We start from the raw sequence: 23,681 nt of genomic DNA on the forward strand, positions 1-23,681 counted from the left end.
AAGCGGTTTAAAAAGAACTGGAGAAGAAGACAAAAGCAATGAAAGAGAGTAACAGGCACAAACTTACATAATGATTTCGTATTGAAGGACTTTGTTAATATATCAATCCTCATATTCTCTGGTGCAAGGAAGCTTAGAACATGTTCTATCAATTCCTCATCCCAAACTTCAAAAGCATAATCTCCATATATTATATGCTCTTCTGAATAAAAAAGAGAGTTTTCTGAAATGCAAGAAATCTGATAGTTAATCAGCTGTAGAAGCAAATTTAGATGTGTCTTATCAGCATTGAACAGAACATTATCATCTATAATCATTAAATAATGTGGCAAAAGCAGCAAATCATTAGAAGATGATATTCAAGAAGCCACCAAAATTATACAGAAAGAACATCTAAGTGCCGCAACAAAGGCATGCACTTTCAATATTCATGACAACTATGAAGATACAAGATTTAGTTTTTCAAATTTTCAGTGTCTTAATTTATGCATTTTTAAAAGTTTATTGACATTTAAAAAAAACATTTGTTCAAAAATGCTTTAAAATTTTCTAAAACCCACTAGATTTATATTTCATTTTAAAACTTCTTGAGCATTTTCTCAAGAGAAAAAATAATACTAGAGAAAAAAATTCAGGTTATCATCAGAAATAACTTACTGCTACAGGTGAGAGATGAACAGATGAAAAAAAAATGCAGACCCTTGTTAGAGTGTGAGAGTTCAAGCTATGTCACATGGGTGCGGGGATGCGGCACTTTCAAAAAACCCGGGTGCGGGGGTGCGGCAAAAATATAATATATATATATATATATATATATATATATATATAGTCCAAAAGTTGGACATAAATAACCCTGGTGCATTGACTGCACCCAGGGTCAGGTTGACCGCATTGGGTGCGGGTGCGGCACCTAGTTGGAGAATCCCTGTGACATATTAAAACAAAATTCTTGGCAATTTTTTTTTAAGTCCGAAAAATTGGAACAAAATGACCCTGGGTGCATTGACTGCACCCAGGGTTGGGTTGACCGCACCCGGGTCGCATCAACGCAGGTGCGGCACCCTGCTAGCCGAATCCCTGTGACATAGAGTTCAAGATAGACAAAATGCAAGCACAACTTACATATCACCAAGGATACAACAGTTTTGCTACAGTACCCATAGCAACTAAAATCGATTTAGATACAGATGATGGTTCGATATAGGGTATAGGTAAATTTGTAAAAATCATATCCTAGATGGATATGACTGTGTTCTCAACTTTAGCTTCAACTAAGTTTGAATATCAAATTGATGCCTCCACATTGAAGGCTGTGCCTCACATTGTTTACCCACTTTTGTCCATGACTAAATTGCACTCTGACCCTGAATCATAATCTGGGTAAAACCTATGGTCAAATACCATGGATACCTCATATTAAAAAAACCAATTCCCAACTGCATTTCAATCCCAAGCGAATATAGGCAGCATGGCTCGCAATTAGCAAAATATTATAGCAACAACAACATATGGTACTAAAAGCACAAAGAGCACAGAGTGACAAACCTGACAAAACGCAAGGCCTCACAGCCCTGATAAGCATCCTAATATTAATAAATTGTCAACCATTATGTCCCAGCTAGTGTGACTACTAACCTACCAATGAATTATTGACCATTCTTGTAATGGATATTGACATGTCATATATTGTAGATACATATGCACAGGAATCTGCATAGAAGAGATTAACTAATAGTCTAATACTTATCATGATTTGATATAATGATTTACTAACTTACAAACGCCATTAGTGTCAACAGTAACACAATAATCATCAACATGATAAATTCATGTATTTGTTTATATTTCCAGATCCTAATACTGTTTGTATGACCCATAACCGTGTGACTTGGCTTCTCATGATATGCACTTCATTTTGGAAAAACCCAATTGAACTACAATCTAGCACTTAAGATATAGTCAGTAGCATCTACTAATTATTATAAGAAATCATAACCCTAAATTACTACTTGGCGATGATTTTCCAGTACAATTAGACTATTGTCTTCAATACTTTCATAAATATAACTCCAAAAACTTATCAGTTATAATCACGCCCAATGTAATAGCAAACAGACCATGCTGGATATATCTTGGATATAGATTTAGATTGAATTTACAACTTATCAGCCTTAAATAGGCTTCCTGAAATAGTAGACCAGGCTGGCACGTCCTGGATATATGCTGCTGTGCAGAGAAAACAAAACCACCCTAAGCCTACTTCAAATAGAATTGCCAGAAAGGTCACCAATACAAATCCATTTTCCCTGTGGTTAATCCTTCTACAAAACCAGGATGTACCTAAAGCGAGCAACAACAAATCCAATGGAGAAGATAAAAATGATACCATACACAACAATGACAGACTTATGAACCACTTTTAAGTCCAAGCATTACATACACCAATTCTCAAAAGAAATTCACAAAATCATCACCCTCCACCAAGACCTCAGACAAGCAAATAGGATTTACAGCCTGGTTCCTTGAAGAAAACACTGAACATAATCATCTGATATTCAGAATACATAGCAACAACTTTATTATTCATTGAAAATATATTTTCCTTATTCAATATTCTGTCTGAAGACTCTGAACAATGTTTTTCTTACAATCAGCAAACTCGATGTTAAAATAGTTCAACCACTGATTTATGAATTAGGTATAGGGTTGATGCATAGAATACACATTCACAAACTCTGAAACTAATACAAGGACAGGCTTTTCCTTTGGCACTCACTCTCTAGAGACTGAATACCATTTCTAATGTAGAATAATGGACACTAGCATTCAAGAAGTCCAATCCTGAGAGGATGATCAGAAATTAAGGAGATCTATATATATATATATAATATATATATATATATAGAGAGAGAAGAAATTAAATGAAATATAAAGTACTAAACTAATATATGCAATGCAAGGAATGGAACTGATATACCTGCAAGTTCTGCTGCATAATCATCCTGTGGCTGCTCCTCTGCAAATCTAAATTCCATGTTCCCAATTGCTTGGAGCTCTTCAAACACCCATTTTTGGGAACCAGCTTGACGTAATAGTTTAAGATATTGGTAAACTGCTCCAACAACATCAAATACCTACAATAATAGTAAACCACAATGTTTAACGTCACCATGAGCATCTCATCCACATCTAAAATACTTGAGGAACTATAAAGGATTCTACTTTTCAGATCAAAAATTAAATCCTACAAAGTATTTTGAACACATGTAAGTACATTAAAGCTAGAAAAGATGCAGTGTCCCATCAAATCCATAAACTTAAGGTGTCCCTAGACATAACATGTGCTAGTCCACAACAAATAGAATAACAGATATTAGGTTGTGTGCACATGTATGCATGACCTTGTGTGTGTATGCAATGCAGTGCACTCATGAGAGAGAGAGAGACCTAATGGGTCACATATAGGTTTATCAGGTCTAAACAAAATATGACCCACAATTAAGCTGCTATACTATTATTGCATAAATGACCCTATCCTAACATATTTACATTTGCATTCCAAAAAAAGGATTACTCAGACATATGTGCCTATAAACAAAATAAAGGACAATGCAAATATATTCAATTTTCGAAGCACTTGGTTAACTCAAGTAAAATCTGTTAACCATCAAAATCTTGACAGACTAGCAAATATTTTAAGGGGAATTTTTTTGCACAGCACAAACAAAAGGATAGAAAGGAAAACCTCTTCCTTCAGGAGGGAATGCCACATGTCAATTTGGTCAAAGTCAAATCAGCAACTTTTACAACCACCAAACAATGGAAAATTTGTGTTTTCGAAAGAAAGGAGTATTAGGAGGAAGATATCATGAATAAATAAGTGCAAAAGGAAATGGACCTCTACCAATAGGCTAACAGGTTATACTAATACATAGGTCAAGCATCAACTCAATTTTAACATCTGAAGGTGCAATTCCTAGAAGGGATAAATAGGAAGAGAATTTTTTTCCTATCTGAGGTAACAAGTTAAAATGTTGCATTAGGGGTCAAGAAGCATTCGATCCATGGTGGAACGAACCATTTTCTGATAAAAGAAAACTTGATGTTTGGAACAAAAAATGAATCTTTGTTCAGCTACATAGCTTCAAAATTCACATAAAAGCTAGTAGCACCCCTACTAAGAAGGAAAGACTTAAATTTTTTTTTAGTCTTGCAGGTTGATGAGAGGAATGGAAGTGTGAGATGGGAGCTCCTCTAACTGTTCCAGTCAGTAGAACCACTCTTGAGATGAATTTTCAATGTTCTTGGATGACGTATTGATAATTTAGGTCCCATAGATACTGGAAAAACATTCCTTGTTCATAGACTCGCACCTGCTTTTATACAGCTGATTACCAAATTATCAATCTTTGAAATAGGGAATAAAATGTTGGATCGCTTAGTGTCTTATCAAAATGGGACTATTGGGTGTGCTCAGAGCTAGAGTGGGTAAAAAAAGTATTCATGATGGAATTAACAAACAACGTTGTTAGAGTTCATGGGGATGCATCTATATTCGATAGATAAGGAGAACATGGTCGTGAAGGAAATGATCCTTACATGGAAATTATAGAATCAGAGGTGATTAATGAACAAAGTATTGTAGAATGCATAGTATTTATATGTCACAGGGATTCGCCCAATAGGGTGCCGCACCCGCGTTGACTCATGGGTGCGGCACCCGGTGCGGTCAAAATGACCCTGGGTGTGGTTAACTGCACCCAGGGTCATATCTGTATAAAATGAACTCGGTCAACTCTGAACAAGTCCATTTTAAACCCAAAAAAAAATTGAGGGGGGTTACCTTGAGTCAACTGCACTCAGGGTCATATTTGTCCAAAATGAACTCGGTCAATTCTGACCAAGTCTATTTTGGACCCAAAAAAAATAAGAAAGGCCCCCCTCCCGAAGGGATATCTCGAGCTAACCCCCATTAAAAAATAGGGGGGGTTACCTTGAGCCCCCCCCCCCATTAAAAACATATAGGGGATACCTCAAGGCCCCCAAGTTATATATATACCCTCTCGCAAACCTGCATTGATGCAGGGTAGGACCCGATTGGACCCATCATGCCACCCGATCTACCACAAAGGACAGATGAGCTACCTCGCGTGTATGATCCACTTGCAGGGACGGAGCCACGACGCAGAGAGGTACCCCTGCGCACCTACTCCAGGCGTGGTGGAGTTCGCACGTCCCAGAACCAGCAGCAGATGGAAGATGACCCGGATCGCGGGTCGGATCCAAGTCTGGACCCGCGACCCGGGTCCACTAAATAGCCTTTAAAAGGCTCACGCCTAGGGTTGCGTGGGCAGAGAAATTGAAAAAGGCTCAGCCGTCACTTTTCTTTTCAGCATCCTTGTTTCCTCATTTATTATTTTTGCATTCTGTTTTCTTTTCCTTTCAGTTCTTTACTGTTGATTGATTCCCCATTGATTATTGAACCTTATTGAGATTAATAAAGAGTTGGAGCCACACCAATTCACGGTGGGCTGCTGTTTTTCACTCCTCCAACTTGGCCTGCATCAAAGTGGTATCAGAGCAGGCGTTCCACCTTCATCAGCGGTATGGCTCCTAAGGCGGGAACCGATCCGATACAAGGCGAAGCGCGTGAGGGGGCGAGCAGCGAAGATCCAATGCTGCGTGTTATGGAGGTGTTGACGAAAATACAGGAGAATATGCTGCGCATGAGTCAGGATGTCGCCGGCCTATCGAAAAGGCTGGATGAGATGGATAATCGCATGACGGCATTCGAGTCGCACAAGGGGCCATGCGCAGTACCAGATACAGGCCTCACTGATGGTGCGTCTGCAAATTTGAGTCCCCAGGTTGCCGAATCATCTCAGCCGACACCCCTACAACAAGGACCTACCGCTGCCTTCCCAGCAGTTCCAGCGTCCATGCATAACCCGGACACCTTTCAACAGCACTAGGGGATCTCGGCGAACAACGATTCCCTGGTAAGAGCACCTCAGTCCCGGCAATGAGTAATTGCGTCAGTATCGCAGGTGGGCCCGAGCCTGCAGGGCCCCAGCAGCACGCTGGGTCCACCTGCAGGCCAAGGTTCGTGGCCAGGCGTAACAGCGACTGCGCAGCAGGCCAACCCAAACCTGCAGGGCCCCAACGTGGTGCTGGGTCCACCTGCAGGCCCTAGATCGTGGCAGGGTTTCGCACGGGCTGCATCGCAGGTTGAGTTGAGTCGGCAGGGGCCCAGCGTCACGCTGGACCCTGCTGCTGGCCCGGTCTTGTCAGCCCGGCTCGGAAGGGACTTACCTTTTTCCCCCGACCCCACTCGGGGAGGCTCTGTAGTCGCATCCCTACGAGCTGGAGTTGGCGAGCCCCTGTTGATTGGGCCAGACCCAAGAGGAATCAATCCAGTTTTTGATGCAACAGGACCCAGGTCTGTTTCGCTGGGACCAGCCATTGGGTCTCAGGGAGCATGTTTTGGGTCTAGACACCCCTTACCCAGCCTACCTAGTTGGTTCCGGTTCGCGGGCAGCCCCTAACCAGAACCAACCCATTAATTCCGACCCTCAAAATAGACCCCATGCCGACCATAACCCATATCGAACCCGGACGGAGCTCCAGTTTGGATTTGAGCTGGGTCAAAACCAGACCCATAATCTTATGGATCGGGGATCGAGTTCAAACCAAGCCTATTATCCCCACAGCTCGAACCCCGATCCAGCCCATCCCTATCTGGGTCCGACGAGTAGTGTAGGAATGGGCCCGATCCATATCCCATCGGGCGAGTCAACCCATCCATATACCCACCAGGCCCCATACCCATACCCCTACCCAAACCCAAACCCACCTGTTTACCCAACCCTAGCCCAGAACCCAACACAACATCCGACCCAACACCATAATCCTAACCCACAACCATATTATACCAATTCTACCCGCCGGGAACCCAAACCCCACCCGAACCCTCCACCTTACATTGGACTTCCCGTCATTCCAGTACCACAATACCGACCGCAGATGGTACCCGCCCACGAGCAAACCAGACTGAGGCAATGTCAGCAGGAACCGACGCGCCCTGACCGTCGACCCCCCATCGGGCGAGTTCGACAGCCCCAGCATCCCGGCGAACAATACCGCACTACGGACAATGAAGCAGTATGGGACGATGACATTTTCTGGAACGAGCATCCCGCAAGAATGGTGGAGCCGCGACAACAGAGAGCACCAGACCACTCCTCCACTTATGGCGTGAAACTGGATCTTCCGGAGTATTGTAATTTTCTGATATATTATATATACATATAGTAATAGTAGAATGTATTTAAGGCTTAATGTATTTTTTTTATTTTTTCTTGTTTTTCTTTTTTATTTTGTCTTTTGTATTTCAATTGCTAGGACAGACTAGTCTAACAGCTAGCTTTTTAGCCCTCGTGTATATAAAATGGGATCACCCCATTCTCTCTTCTATGCATAATAAGTTAATAAAATAATTGTTTTTTTAAGTGCTCTCTCTCTCTCTCTCTCTTGTGTGATTCTTGTGAGTGCTTTGTTGCACTTGTATTCTTGCCCATAAGAAGCATTTGAGCTTCTATCTTTGTATATCATCTCATTACATGGTGTCAGAGCCTTTGAGCTCTTGATCCTTGGTGACATTGGTGGTCATGCCCGAAGTGCTCTCTCTGTCTCTCTCAACCATGGACGACGAGTTGTGAACTTCCGCCCTTATAAATTCAACTCATCCAACTATGTGATGTGAGTCAACCCAACGAAACATCACATATATGGAAGAGGTTTGTGGGGATTGGTTGATGGTTCCAAAAAGGGACATCAACTAATTCTTACATAAATGGAGAATGAGAAGAATGTGGAGCTCTAAGGGAGTGAAAAGATTAAATCCATTGCGGACTACAAGAGAAAGCGGAAAGAATGGAAGATGGGTCATTCAATTATGATGTGACTCATTAATAGTGTGGATGTCTCGGTGTGTTTGAATCTTACCAAATTCGATTATGGCAACCGAGCATGGGAATTTCATAAAAGGATGTTCTTCATGTGAGATACTTTCCATATATGCCATCTATGAAACAAGGTTTGGACCACGAGAGCCCTGTATGGACTCAAAAAAGCAGCGCGAGCTTGGTTTGAAAAATTCATTTTTGTTGTGAAATCTCTTGGGTTTGATCAGAGTCACCACAATCTTGCTTTTTTTGTATCTTCCTCTATTCATGGGAAATGTATAATGTTATTGTATGTTGATGATATGGTCATCACAGGAGATGATGTGATGAAGATTGAAGATACCAAAAAAATGACTAATTGATATCTTTAAAATGAAGGATCAGGGAAATCTAAAGTAATTCCTTGGTCTAAAAATTGCATACTCAAGAAGAGGTATCTATTTGTCGCAACATAAGTATGCAACTGATTTGGTGGTGAAGGCTAGATTGGGAGATGACTCCAAACGAGTTTCAACTCCTATGGAGGCAAATGTCAAGCTAAGAGCCACTAATGGAGAAACACTTGAGGATCCGGTGGTATATCGGCACTTGTTGGGCAACTTGATATATCTGACCATCACCAGGCCAGATATCACTTAAGCAGTCCATGTTGTCAGTCAGTTTATGAGCTCTCCTAATTCAGTTTATCTTGGTGTTGTACTTTGAAATGTTCTTTCATCTTTTTCATTGGAGGTTAGAACCTTTTGTGATTCTGATTTTGGAGGCTCGACTAGAGATCGTCTCTCAACTATTGGGTGTTGTGTGTTTCTTGGGAGCTCTTTGATCTCTTGGAAGAGCAAAAAGCAGCAGTGGGTTGCTCTCTCCACAATAGAATGTAGTGGGTTGCTTTGTCCACAACAGAAGTAGAATATAGTCATGGCTCAAGTTACAGTAGGATGGCTTCTGCAGTTTCAAGAAGAAACATGTTGTATTGTGACAATATGAGTATTATTCACATTGCTAAAAATCTGAAATTCTAAGAAAGAACCAAGCATATTGATATTGATTGTCATTTTACAAGAAGAGCTTATGAAGATAGGATAATATCTTTGGAGCATGTGAGCTCAGAGGAACAAATTGCATGTCTTTACTAAAAGTTTGGCTCAATTACACTTTCAGTTAGCATCATCTCAAGTTTGAGGGAGAGTATTGAGCAGTATAATATGCATAAATGTATCACTATATTTTATGTATTATCAGTTCTGGTGCTACCTTTTTTTAATCCATATAGGACTATTTATGAGGGGTATTCTTGTAACTTTTCAAGTTGTTAGAGAGTCAATCAACTTTGTCCTGTAATGCATCCAATGGGGGGCAACCCCTATATGATGTAATGCCTCTTTCCTTTCACACTAATGAAGTTCCTCTTTGAAAGACTTTCCATCTTCCTTAAGCTTCTTCGTTCTTCTTTGATAAAACCAAGTTTGCTACAAATATTATTGCTAGGTCTGGGACAATCTGTTATCGTGACACGACACTTACGGTGTTGTACCCGTGTCGACATGAGTACTGGTACCTGGACACGACATTTGCAGTGTCCTATATTATATTATATATTTTCAATATCGACACGAGTACTGGTACCTGGACACAGCATTTGTCATGTCCTATATTATATTATATTATATTATATATTTTCAATATATAATATATATTTTAGATATATAATATATATTTTTCAGTATATATTCAGTCGTGTTCCCATACCCACATTTTTTGGAATTGTCGTGCGTCGTACCCTCCATTCTCGTACTCGTACTCAGGTAACATAGGGGATAACTGATGATAAAGTGGTACAAACTCCAAATATGATAAATGCCAAGATGAGGAGTGATGATGGGGAACCATTGGAGAACCCTACTCCTTATCGACGATTAGTTATATCCCTTACATACTTATCGATCACTAGACCTGACATTACACACAGCTCATACAACAAGTTAGTTTCAGCAAGCACCTACTTTAGTTCATATGGGTGCAGTTGTGTATAGTGGGATATATCAAACTCCAACAAAACGTTTTTCTTTTCCTCTACCTCTTCTTTAAATCTAATTGCATATACTGATTTTGTCTGGGGTGATCCAAATAAACATCACTCAACCACTAGTTTTTGTGTTTTTGTGGGTGAATCGGTTTCATGGAAGTGTAAAAAACAACAGAAGATATCACTATTGTCAACTGAAGCAGAATATCGCGCTATGACTTCTACGAGTTCGAAGCATGTAGGGCTGAGACAACTATTGGACGAAATGAGAGTTCATTTGATAGAGCCTTCTAAGTTTTTTTGTGACAAGAGTACAATTTATATCGTGGAAAATCATACATTTCATGACAGAACAAAGCATATAGAAATGGATTGTCATTATGTTCGTGAAGAATTCTTGAAGAAGACTTTCTCTACCATATATGAACTCAAAGCATCAATTGGCGGACTTCTTTACCACGGCTCATCCTTCTCCTAGATTTCATTTTCTCCTTAGCAAACTTTCAGTTGTAACACCGTAAGTTTGAGGGAGGAGTATTAAATATTGTAATTTTCTCATATGCATACATATTATATATTATATACATATAATAATAGTAGAATGTATTTAGAGCCTAATGTACTTTTTTTTTACTTTTGTTTTTTATTTTGTTTTTTGCATTTCAATTGCTAGGATAGACTAGCCAATAGACTAGTCTAATGGCTAGCTCTTTGGCCCTTGTGTATATAAAAGGGGATCTCCCCATTCTCTCTTCTATGCATAATTCTTGATGCATTTTATGTAAATAAAATAATTATTTTTTTAAGTACTCTCTCTTAGGGCTGGGAAACAAGCAGAGCCGCTCGTGGTTTGGCTCGCCATGAGCTTGTTCGTGTTTGGTTCATGTAGCTGGCGAGCCAAGCATGTGCTCAGTTCGGCATGTGGAAATGTAAGATATAGAATATTGTGCAATATTTGCCTCAAAAAGTAGTTTGGCATCTTTGGTAAGGACGTGTGACACGTAAAACACAGGACTACAGTTCAAATCCCATTGCTGTCAATGTTAAAATACACATGTTTTTTTAACAAGCCAGTGTGTGACTCATCCCAGCTGACTCGAGCTTGACTCGTGATTGAGCTTGGCTCATCTAGTTATGAACATGAGCCAAGCTCGAGTTGAGCTAAATGATAAACGAGCCGAGCTTGAACAAGGTGGACTCGACTCGTTCAACTCGTTTACCAGCCCTATTCCCTTTGGTGTGATTCTTGTGGGTGCTTTGTCGCACTTGTATTCTTGCCCATAAGAGGCATTTGAGCTCCTATCTTTGTATACCGTCTCATTACAAAGACCTGGTTCTAGGTTATGTTTAGGCAGACGTGGTATAGTTTTATATGAATACTACCAAGGGACAATTAAAATTGAAGTCAGCCTTCATACGGCTGGAGAAAAGGGTTAATCAACAATTACTAGGTGAAAATAAACAAGGATATGAAAAAGTGATGAGTTTTAGGTAATGTTTGGTTGTATTTATAAATAGGCTCTTTGTATTTATATTTATTTAAACTAGTCAAATTGATGTTTAATGCCCTCTTATTTTGGTTTTATTTATAAATAGGCTATTTATGTTTATATTTATTTAAACTATTCAAATTGATGTTTAATGCCCTCTTATTTATTTTTCATAGTTATTTATAAACATAAATAAACATAGCTATAGTTTTAGAAATAGGGCAGAATTTCTTTTCTGTTTATTTTTAATTCATAGATAGGCCCCAACAACACCCTTCTCCACATCCACCACTGCTACCACCACCATGCACCACGCACAATCCACCACCACAGCCACTATGTACTATCCACCACCACCTCTCTCATCTATTATTCTTCCTCTTCTCTTCTTCTTTCTCTCCCACGTCTTACTTTGCTTATAAATGGATTCACATCCAACCAATGTTTTTTGTTTTTAAACAATGAGACTACATTTACATGATTTCTGTTTGCTGTTTATAAACAACAAATAAAAGTAAATTCAGATAGAACCTTTGCTTTAGATAAGAATGACTAGAGAAACAGGCCTCCTAAAGTCAAGATCATGTAAACAGGAAGGCCCTGATGATGATATTTTGATGAGAAATTACTGTATGCTATACAAAAGAGAATATTGATGTGCCCATAACATTACAGAAATCATCATAAATTCAGAATGATGGCCATGCTGTTGAGGTGTATGCAGTGCCAGGAGTCTTTTGCATGGTGAGCAAGCTATGGAGCTTATGCCCAGGCTGAAGACTCTATGTCATGCCAAATGCATATGTGCATGCACACTTTTGTCTTGGAGTTTGCAGATTGTAAATTGATAACTGTTTACTGAGTTAAATTTGTGATTTGGAAGAACCCCAACATGCATTGTTTTAGAATGAACAACCAAAGGAAATGAGAGTTAAGCTTGAATAACATCAACAATTATAAGCATTATGCAGAACTACCAATATTGTTCACAGCAGCATATACTATTATCAACAGAAACATTAGCATAAAATCTATTAGCAGTATTAAAAATTTTCCCAATGGAGGAAAGATGTAAGGACAATGCACAAAGAAGAAAAACAGAACCTTCTTCAAGCCAGAATCTGTGAGGTTTATAGACAGGACAAATATATAGCCAATAGAAGACCGGTGTAATCCATCATCACTCACTCCAGCAGATAATGAAGATGCCCATCCTTTAACTTTCAGAAAAGAGTGCAAGCTGCCATTGGCCTCTAACATCAAAAGCCCATTTGGATATTAGCACGAGAAAACCAAAAAATTAAAAGAAAAGCAAACAATTTTGTAACATGGTTGAAAGAATTGCTAAAAGCCCAACAACACTGAAAAGCCAATGTGTGTGTGTGTGTGTGTGTGTGTGTGTGAGTGAGTGAGAGAGAGAGAGAGAGAGCCGTCTAATACAAGAAGATCAAGTAAATCTCATGATAACAATATTTAATAATATGGGTTTTGCTGTTTATAAAGAAAAAGTCCACTGCTGAATTTTCCATAGCTAACAATGATTTCAGAAATTTGGTGGAAATTTACTTAATTGTGCACATTGAAAAATTGGCTGAACTAAGTGGTTGGCACCAAGTAGTGTTGTTAAAAAAAGTGTCTCAATGCGCAAAAAGTGTAAAGTTAGTGAGGCGCACGCCTCGTAAGCTATGACCTGAGGTGTGTGCCTCATTTTTTACAAGTCAAGTGGGGGTCAAAGCCCCCATTTGACAAAAAAAGGGGGTCTCGACTGATTAGGGCCTCCCACTCTCGTCTCTCACTCTCATCTCTTGCCCTGTCTCTCGTCTCTCACCCTCCTCCCTCTCATTGTCTCACTCTCTGCCGAGAAGAAGAAGAAGAAGAAGGTGGTGTTGCCCTCCCTCTCTCGGTAAGTCTCCCTCCCTCTCGCTTTCCCTCTCTATCTCTCCCTCTCTCAATGTCTCCCTCTCTCTATTTCTTCCTCTCATTGTCTCCCTCGTCGCCCTCTCTCTCTCTCCCTCTCTGATTGTCTCCCTCTCTCTCTTTGTCTCACCCTCTCTCTTCCGCTCTCTTTGTCTCTCCCTCTCTCTCTTTGTCTCACCCTCTCTCTGTCTCTCCCTCTCTCACTGTCTCCCTCTCTCTCTGTCTCACCTTGTGAGCATTATGTGATCAATTTGACCCCATAAATTGAGGCTTACTCTTTACGCCTCGAGGCTTAAGCTGTGAAGAATCTCACAAATAATCAAGTTTACAAAAAACTTGACAAGAACATTCATTCATCAAATGTGCTAAGGCGAAAATAACACAAAGTGCTCTAAGGCACAAGAATATCAAATATTATTGAGAAACCTCACAAAAAAGATGCTTTACAATAGGGTAATAACCCCTTATTTATAAACTTGAAAACATGCTCTAACCGTTGGGCTACTTCCCAACGGTTCTAATTAGAGCCGTTGGAAACAGCCCAACGACTATTCAAACAGTCAAGTATGTTGACTTTGACTTGACTAAAAAGACAAAAAAGCTAAAAATAAAAAAGACCAAAAAGAAGTATACAAAATGCATTTCTTTTATATACGTATATACTTTAAATACATATATATACATACATGTATATATTCAAGTATATACATATATATAACATATGACGTTCTAACAATCCCCCTCAAACTTATAGTGCAATCACTGAAAGTTTGTCAAGTAGAAAATTGAATCTTGGTGAGCATAGTGCCTTGGTGAAGTCAGCAAGTTGATATTCTGATGTCACATAGGAAAGATCAATGGTCTTCTTTAAGTATTCTTCACGAACGAAGTGGCAGTTCATCTCTATATGCTTAGTCCTTTCATGAAACGTATGATTTCGAGCGATGTATATAGAGCGCTTGTTGTCACAGTATAATCGTGTAGGATTATGAAGATGAATTCTCATATATGAAATTAATTGTTTGAGCTACATAATTTTCATGGTAGTAGTCGTCATTGCTTTATATTCAGCTTCCGTAGATGATAGTGACACATTTTATTGTTTTTTGCACTTTCATGAAATCAAGGATTCACCTAAAATATACAAAATTCAGTTGTTGAGCGCCTATTATTTGTATCCTCTCCCCAATCCGCATCTGAGTATGCAATAAGATCTAATGAGGAAGAGGATAAAAAAATTCTCTTATTTATTGTGCCTCTGATGTATTTGATAATTCTCATGACTGCACCCATATAAGCTGATGTTAGAGCATGTTAAAATTGACTCGCTATATCTACAACATGAGCTATGTCTGGTCTTGTAATACTCAAATACATGAGAAATCCCATGAGTTGTCTGAAGGGAGTTGGATTGTCCAAAGGGTCTCCATCATCAGCTCGCATCTTCATTCCGACAATCTCTAGAGTGTCAATAGCTTTGTCATCTGATAATCCTGACATGTCAATGATATCTAAAGCAAATTTTGTTTGTGACAATATATACCCCCTGTTAGAATATGATACTTCTATACCAAGAAAGTATGTTAGGAACTCAAGATTTTCACTTTCTTGATTTCTTCTTTGTCACTTCCTGTAATCAACATGTTGTCAACATATAAAAGTAAAATTATAATAACTACAGAAAAATCCTTATTAAACAAAGTTGTGCCAGTATAACATGGTTTAAAATCATATCTTGTAATAACATTGTTGAATGTGTCAAACCAAGCTTTAGGTACTTGTTTAAGACCATACAGTGCCTTTTTTAATTTAAGCACTTTACATGAAGGAAATATCAATCCAGGTAGAGCATCCATGTATACTTCCTCACTGAGATTCTCATTTAAAAAGGCATTTTTAACATCCATTTGGAATATATTCCAATTTGTAATAGCTGTAATAGCTACAAGAATTCGAACAGTGGTCATCCTGGCAACAAGGGCAAAGGTTTTTTCGTAATCTACTCTATACTGTTGTAAATAACCTTTGGCAACTAACCTGGCTTTATGTATTTCCAAGGATCAATCACTTTTTGTCTTGACTTTGAAAACCCATCTGCAACCTATGGTTTTCTTTCCGATGAGTAGATTTAAAATTTCCCAATTGTTGGCTCCTTCAAAAGCGTCTAATTCTATATGCATAGCTTTTACCCATTCGGGTAAATTTTTTGCTCCATTGTACCAGGATGGTTCAAAATATGAATGAATAACTATAAGACATGCTTTGTGTTTAGGATAAAATGAGTCATAAGAAACAAATTTATTTGGAATCCTTGAGGTTCGTTCAAATCTATGAATAGTGATTTGTTCAGAGAGAATTTCTAATGCTTCATGGTTACCTTGATTTACACTTTCACCGGATATGTTTCTATTTCTTTTAGTGTATACTGTTGATTCAACTGTTGTGTTGTTCTCAATAGAGGGTTCTACATAAGCATCTTCATCATTAGACAATAATTTAAATAAAGAGTAGTAAGAATTTACGTCTTGAGACATATTTCCTTCAAATCCACTTTCATTCAACAAAGTTAACATTCCTTGAGACAAGGAGTTTATCATTTTTGATATCATAACATTTAAACCTTTTTTGTGTTTCAGAATAACCAATGAACGCACAGAAGATGACCAATAGTTTGTCTCCTTTATCATTTAAGACATAACATTTGCAGTCAAAGATTCTCAGTCTTTAATAGTCAGGTTGGTATTTGAATAACTTTTCAAAAAGAATTCCATTGGATAGGGTTTTTGACGGCATCCTATTTATGAGGTATACTGAGGTTAAGGCGGCTTTAGCCCAAAGATTTTTAGGAACATTCTTAGCAATAAGTAGTGTACTTGTAGTTTCCATAATATGTCTATGTTTTCTTTCTGAAATCTCGTTTTGTTGTGGAGTTCTAGGACACAATCTCTGATGCAAAATCCCTCCGTTTTCTAAAAATTGTTTAAAATCATTTGACAAATATTCTCCCCCAAAGACGGTTCTGAGAATTTTGATCTTATTTTTAAATTGATTTTTAATCATTTTATGAAAAGTTTTGAAGGTTGCAAATACATCAGACTTAAACTTATGAAAATAAATCCAACAATATCTAGTGAAATCATCAACAAACACAACATGGTAGGAGAATCCGCCTTTAGAAATCACCGGAGTAGGACCCCACACATCTGAATGAACCAACTCAAAAGGCATTGAGGAGAAAAATGTTCTTTGTTCATAAGGCAAGGATGTTATTTTTTCAAGTAAAAATTCTTTAAATTCAAAATTATCTTTGCAAAGATCCTTAGTAATAGGTACAAAATTCAATTTCCTTATATTTGGATGCCCAAGTCTATGATGCCAAATTTTTATATCTTTTGTTTTGGCAATATTACAAAATGATTCCTTTGGAATACAAAGAAAGTTCATATAATAAAGATGTTTTTGCCTAGAACCTTCCCCAATCAATTTCCCGGACAGACGACCCTGCCCCCAACATTTATTTGATGAGAAAATGGCATCACATCCATGATCCGAGATTTGAGAAACGGAAAGTAAATTAAGATGAAGTTTTGGAATATAAAACTTGTGTTTTGCCAAATCATTTTTAAAAATTCCAACACCCTATATTTCCAAGGAAGTTCCATTGGCAGTGAAAACAAATGATGCATTTGAGTTAGATTGACACTCAGATAAAATAGCCTTATGTGGGGTCATATGAAATGAAGCTCCTGAATCAAGAAGCCAAGAGCACATACCAGGAGTAGAAGAGGATGCAATGGCCGCTCCTGAGGTAGATTCTTTAAGCAATGGTTGCAATGCCTTCAGCAATTGGGATAATGATTTAGTGAGATCTTTGAGATTCAGAAGTATCTTCGTCTTTTTTGAAGGGGCCGCTGCAACTCGTTTTTCTTGAGGTCTATAGTCCTTGAATTTAGGACATTGAGGCCTAATATGGTCGGGCTCATGACAGTTATGACAAATTATTTTTTACTCTCCTCTATTCTTATTAAAATGAGGAGGTTTATATGACTTGATATAATGTCCCGGTTTGGAGGTGGCAAGTGTGCAATTCTCTTCTTGACCATTGCTAGAAGTAGCAAGAATACTATCATTCTTACTCACGTTTAGCCTAGTCTCTTCTCCACTAAGTTTAGTGAGAATTTCATGAATAGGAGGAGGCGATGAGGATGATAGCAAGGAAGCCCTAGTTTGTTCAAACTCGGGTCTCGATCCATAAAGAAAAGAAAAGAGTCTATCTTCAACTTGAACTATCCGCATCTCAATACACTTACCTTCCCATTTGGGTTCAAATTGAGCAAGTTGAGTTTAAATGGATGATAACTCCATAAAATAATCTCTAACATTCTTATCTCCTTGTTTAATATTTCTAGCTTTTTATTGAATATAATACTTATGAGCCAGATCTTTTTCGGTAAACATACCTCTATATTCCCATGCTTCATTTGCCTATTTTGTAACACAAAAGATTTAAGGCATTTTTTGTCTCAACTTCACTTAGCATCTATAAAAGAATCTTGGCATTTTTCATGTCTCATTCATCTAATTTTTTGTAATATTCTTCCATTGCTTTGTCCTTTTCTTCAAGACTTGTCTCGACACCATTTTTACATATTGTAATTTTAGGAGTGGGTTCAAGAATAGTACCTCTCACGTATCCCCACAAACCTTGACCTTTTATAAATGTTTCCAAATGTCCCGCCCAAATGATGTATAGTGTGAGAAAAATTCACCCATGATGAACAAAGAGAAGAGGACCACCACCAAGGAAGGACTATGAACACGCTCCACGAGGCAGCCCACCAATGCACACTTTACGAGTGATTATAAACCTGGCTTTGATGCCATGTGAAGAATCTCACAAATAATCAAGTTTACAAAAAACTTGACAAGAAAATTCATTCATCAAATGTGCTAAGGCGAAAATAACACAAAGTGCTCTAAGGCACAAATATCAATAAAAAAGAGCAAAAACGAGTATTACAAAATATATTTCTTTTATATAAGTATATACTTTAATTATATATATATATATATATATTCATACATATACATACTCTTATATTGCAAAGAGTATATATATACATATATATAACATGTGAGGTTCTAACATACGCCTCGCTTCAGTTTTTGGTGGAACGCTACACTACGCCTCAACGCTTTTCACAACATTGGCACCAAGTGTTTTATTATGTACCATATTGTGTTTATTAGATATAACCAAGGAATTAAGTGCATGATTTTGCACAAAAATCACATAATTACTAGATTTCACGTGGAATTGAGGAACTTTTGTTTACAATCTTTACACATGGTAGCAGAACTACCATTAGTGCAAACCAAATCAAATATCATTTCATAATAGCCCATCTACATTTAATTCTGTTAGATCTGAGATTTGTTCATACCCATATGGGTTCCATTAAATGAGTCGTGAAACAGTGTTAAGCACTCGATCTCTTCAAGAAGCTGAAGCTGCTGACATAATAATTCATCCAAAAAACTTGTGACATAACTCCGCTACCCTTCTACAATAGTTTGCTAACTGATGATCACATCTGAAACTGCAATAGGTAGTTCCAAAGCTGTGAGGTACATGACTCTTTCAAATCCTTTGCAATTGCATGCTTATGTTGTGTATTTCCTTGAATCGCATTGATCTTTCTCGCACTACCGGTTTATACAAAATACATGACCTTGTTACAGTTTTTGGACAAGAACTGAGCAACACACATAAACATTTGTGAATTTGGGATTTTGACACCAGATATGAAGCTTATTTTTATCTCTTAACCAAGAACTCCCTCCCCCCCCCTCCCCCCACACACACACACCACATGTCAGAAGAGTGGGAGGGAGATGGAAGAGACATGATCATTTTTTGTTGCTCTTATTTGAATAAGAACTTCATACTGTTTTCAAACTCCTCTTCCAACAAGTTGAGTATCTCATGGTTTTTAATTCCACATGTAGTGTTTGACTTTTCATCTGTTTTTCTTCTCCAAAAGCTTATTCAACTATGAAAACATTATTGAAACCATTTTCTAAAATTATCAATGATTTTTAGATTCCAGTGGAGAATAAAGATCAAATATCATCATCAAGAAGCTTTTTATCATCTACTTATAGTTGACTTTGTGAGTCCTATTCCTCCAATTTAGACACATCACACTCTTGATGTTTACCACCCTTCACATCTTTACTGGTCTTCCACATCTCCTAGCTCCATTAATTATATCTTATCACACCCATGGTACTGGTGATGTTTCAAGACTTCATAGTACATATCTAAATGATCCCATTGAAATTTCTCCTCTACCGAAGCCCTCAACTTCTGATGACAGGCTAATTCTTCTATACAAGAGAAAAAGCACAAGAAAGATGCAGGAGCATGAGAGAACTACATCAAGATTTACAAACAAGTATCGATTTCATTACGAGTAAGCACATTTACGTATACGTGTTTGATGCTGAACTAGGTCTACTTTTTTAGTGTATTGAACATACTCATTTTTGCTTATTCATTTATGACATCTGTGTATGTATTATACAGGATAATTCAATCTTGTAGGTGTTTCAACTACACTGATGCACATCCAAACTTTATGGATCTTTACAACAGGTCTAATCTTCAGTTTACAATACTTTATTTATTAGGAAACTCAATAGAATTTTATAAATTGGTTGTAAGCAAGCAACTATGGGACTAGTCACATGGATACGGCTGCAGATACAGGGACACAGCCATTTTTATGAAGTTTTCAATATGATTAGTATATAAAGGGATACGATACAGGGGGCCAAAATGGAGTATTTATGTGACATAGCTATGGGAGCATGCTGATAACTAGATGGGGCAATGACCAAAGTCGAAACTGAGCTTCCTATTTATGGAAGCTGAAACCAGAAGCAGGTTTGACAACCAAAGATAAAAACCAGGCTAGTGCAAAACTGGAGCAGTTCATCACCCAGAGGCTAGAATCCAGATCATCAAATACTGTCAAGCAGCGAAGCCTCTGTACACCAAGTCAAGAATAAAAAAAATAGATTGCACTCGAGAGAAATAGTGCTAAACTAGAAAACCCCAACCAACATGTTATGCTTATGGGAAAAGATAGAGAAGTAAATTTGGTTGCCTCAACCTTCATTCTATTACCAAAATGTGCAGAAAGACTTATCACAATCATCAAAATAAAACCACAAAAGGCTACAGAATGGAATACCATGGCCAATAAGATGAGCTAGGTAGTCTTCTGGCTTCTTCAGATAGTCCTTATGCAGACATGGCAACATCCAAGATATACTAAGAACATGGACATCTTTAACAGCCTCCAACCAATACATGCTACCAGCTTTCCAGATATGGTCATCTTTTTCGATCCGCATTTGGTGGTCACCTTTCTTCACATTACTGAATAGCTCTATAACCCAATCTTGTAAAGTGTCCAAGGATTCTGAAACACAGAAAACATCATGCCAACAAATGAAAACTACATATCAATACTTTCACTCAATGTTGTCAGAACTGGTTTTTGAATCGAATCAATTTTCCAAAGAAAAACCCAAATCGATCTGAAACAAATCACATAAAATCAGTTTATTAAAAAAGGTATTTTAATTTTGTTAGGTCCCAAGTTAGGTCCAGGCAAAAACATGGTTGCAAGTGTTTTTTGTCGAATCTGAACCTGTGGATATGTTCGCAATTTTTTATTTACTAAGGAACATGCATTGAATCAAATCAATTTCCCAAAAAAATAGAATCTTCTATCATCAAGCTTTAGTACAATATGAGCCATTGATTTTTCACCCCTCCAAAAAAACATGTGCATGAAAAACACCTAATTTAATGCATGTTATTTACTGAGTAAACTATGAAAAAAAAATCCATTGGTTTAGATCAAGCGAAAATCACCTGCAGCCATGTTATTGGCCAGGACCTAATAAAAAATAGGACCTGACCAGAGCATTCCCCATACATATATTGAGATGGTTAAGAGGAACCAATTCCACACCTTACCGACGGTTAGGAGGATCCAATTCCTCATATATGTGTGTGTGTGTGTGCTAAAAAAAAAGTCTTAAGAATGAATGAACATTATCAAAATTCAACTTGGGACTGATCACTCAGTGAGGAAGACAGAAAAGAAAATGGAAAGAGGTTGGGAATGGAATGTCAGATGAGTGGTTCATGCCTTAATGATAATGAATTTTCACTCTTCCTTATGGTTGTTGCTAGCTCAAGCCAAAGAAGCACAAACTAAGTGATGGGCCCATGGAACGGCCTTGTTTCTGGTAGTAAAGGTGAACATTTCTCCTCTTCTCTTAGCATGTACAGCTTGCTAGATTGCCGCCTTAGGCACATCTCTTTTTCTTAGCTTCACGCTGGCCTAGCCTAGTCAGTCTTTTAGTAAACATATATAAGCAGCACTTTTGTATGTCAGCAATGGATTTCTTAGTGGTTGTATGGTACATACGATGGAGGGTGTTATGGCACTCAGAACCAGTTTAAGTGATACATATATATCAAGGTTGTAAAAAGTGTATCATAACAAGTTTAATAAGATATGTATTGTATCATAAAAATCAAATTTTTAATAGAAAACCTCCAAAAATTCCAAAAAACATCAGGAAAAATCTAAGAGAAAATCATAACACAAGAAACAATGATAAATAAAACCATAATATCACATATCAAGCAATTATAAGTTGCATAAGACATCAAACATTCAATAATCCAGATAATATGCTATGAATGGCATGCATATCTCATAAGTAAATTGTAAATTGTGAAATAATAAACAACACTAATCTAACAAATCATAAGATCCATAACAGTGCATGTTTACATAGACAAAAACAAAATCCCTAAGTGTTTCTCAATACTTAAAAATTTACATAACCATTTTTTTAAGTTCAAACAAAAATAAAGACTTCTTCTTGCAAGAAATCAAGCCCCAAATCACTCTCAAGTTCTTTAGGAGTGAACACAAACTCACCTTAAGGAGTCTTATATATTTAAAAAAAAAAACAATAATAATAACGAATTGAGTGCAACATAAAATGCACTAATTGTGTATCGTAAGATACACACTGTATCAGGGTGTGCCGTACGATATAGAGGTGTATCGTATACGGGTGAGTATTGTATCGATCGTCTCCAATGTAACGGTATGCATCGTACGATACTTACAACATTGATATATATATATATATATCAGATTTTGCATAGATCTTAGAAAGTCTCATTTCACATTTTTGTTTCCCAATATGTTTCTTGTCCTGGCAACCAAGGTTTCAATATATATCAGGTTTCCAGTTTCACATAGATCTTAGAAAGTCGCATTTCATATTTTTGTTTACCAATATGTTTCTTGTCCTGGCAACCATGGTGGTGTCAAACTCATGATGTCCTACTCCTGTCAACTTGGTGATGTTAATGAGTTGCCTATATCAAGACTGGGGCTCTCGTGAGTGGTACAATACCTTTTTTAAATTAAATAATATTAATTAAATAACTAAATTAATTAACAAACAAACAAACAAATAGCTTAGTGAAAAAGAATTATAAGATTTGAATAAATCAGGGAAAATCATAAATAGAAGACATTGGTCGCATTGTAATGTTAGAGAAAGAGGAATCCTCTTTGCACCATACATCTCTTTAATTCATTTATATCCTTTGCACCAGCACCACCAACACCAGTAAGCCCTAAATCGACCCAATTTGTCAATTTCGCAAATTTTTAGCAGTTTTCCAGTTTTCCTCTCCCCATTCAATCCAATTAGGGTTTTTTATCCCATCAATTGGGTGGCCACTTCTTCATGTGCTTTTGCAGGGATTAAAAGGATGTTGGGGCTCAGTTTCTAGAGGTTCCCATTCGGTTTCCACCACTTTGTGGCGACCACATGATGTAAGGCATCTGAGGCTTAGGGCTCTTTTCTAGATTAGGGATGTCCATGAGATGGAAGGATTGGTTGAGGAGGGCATGATTTTGGGGTTGTTGCAGAGTAGTAGAATTGATCTCTGGTGTCGATTCAATTTTGATCAATGTTTGGTTCGTTATATATATAGTAAGATTTCAATCAACCAGAGGTTTCTGACTTGTCTTCTATGTGGTCAAAAGCGCTAGGTGGTGCCTAGTCGGTATACCCCTAAAAAGACTAATCGAGGACTAGGTGTGACTAGTCAGACTAGTCGGTAACTCAATTAAAAAAAGTATGCAAAATATACATAAAAATATGCTTAATTCC

At 37.7% G+C, this 23,681-nt stretch overlaps 1 protein-coding gene across 2 annotated transcripts in view; it reads right to left on the minus strand.

Moving 5' to 3' along the window:
- LOC149839146 (Insulinase (Peptidase family M16) family protein) overlaps positions 1 to 23,681 on the minus strand; it is a 67,686-nt gene that overhangs the window by 11,688 nt on the left and 32,317 nt on the right. For both annotated transcript variants that reach the window (XM_090002318.1, XM_090002319.1), the window contains 4 exons: positions 20,654 to 20,884; positions 12,582 to 12,730; positions 2,978 to 3,134; positions 68 to 223 (listed from right to left, as the gene is read on the minus strand). In XM_090002318.1, coding sequence (XP_089858444.1) covers positions 68 to 223; positions 2,978 to 3,134; positions 12,582 to 12,730; positions 20,654 to 20,884 — 693 coding nt within the window. The remainder of the gene's footprint in view (positions 1 to 67; positions 224 to 2,977; positions 3,135 to 12,581; positions 12,731 to 20,653; positions 20,885 to 23,681) is intronic.

The sequence above is a fragment of the Nuphar pumila genome, chromosome 4, assembly GCF_984573655.1.
Source record: "Nuphar pumila chromosome 4, dmNupPumi1.hap1.1, whole genome shotgun sequence".
NCBI classification, from domain to species: Eukaryota; Viridiplantae; Streptophyta; class Magnoliopsida; order Nymphaeales; family Nymphaeaceae; genus Nuphar; species Nuphar pumila.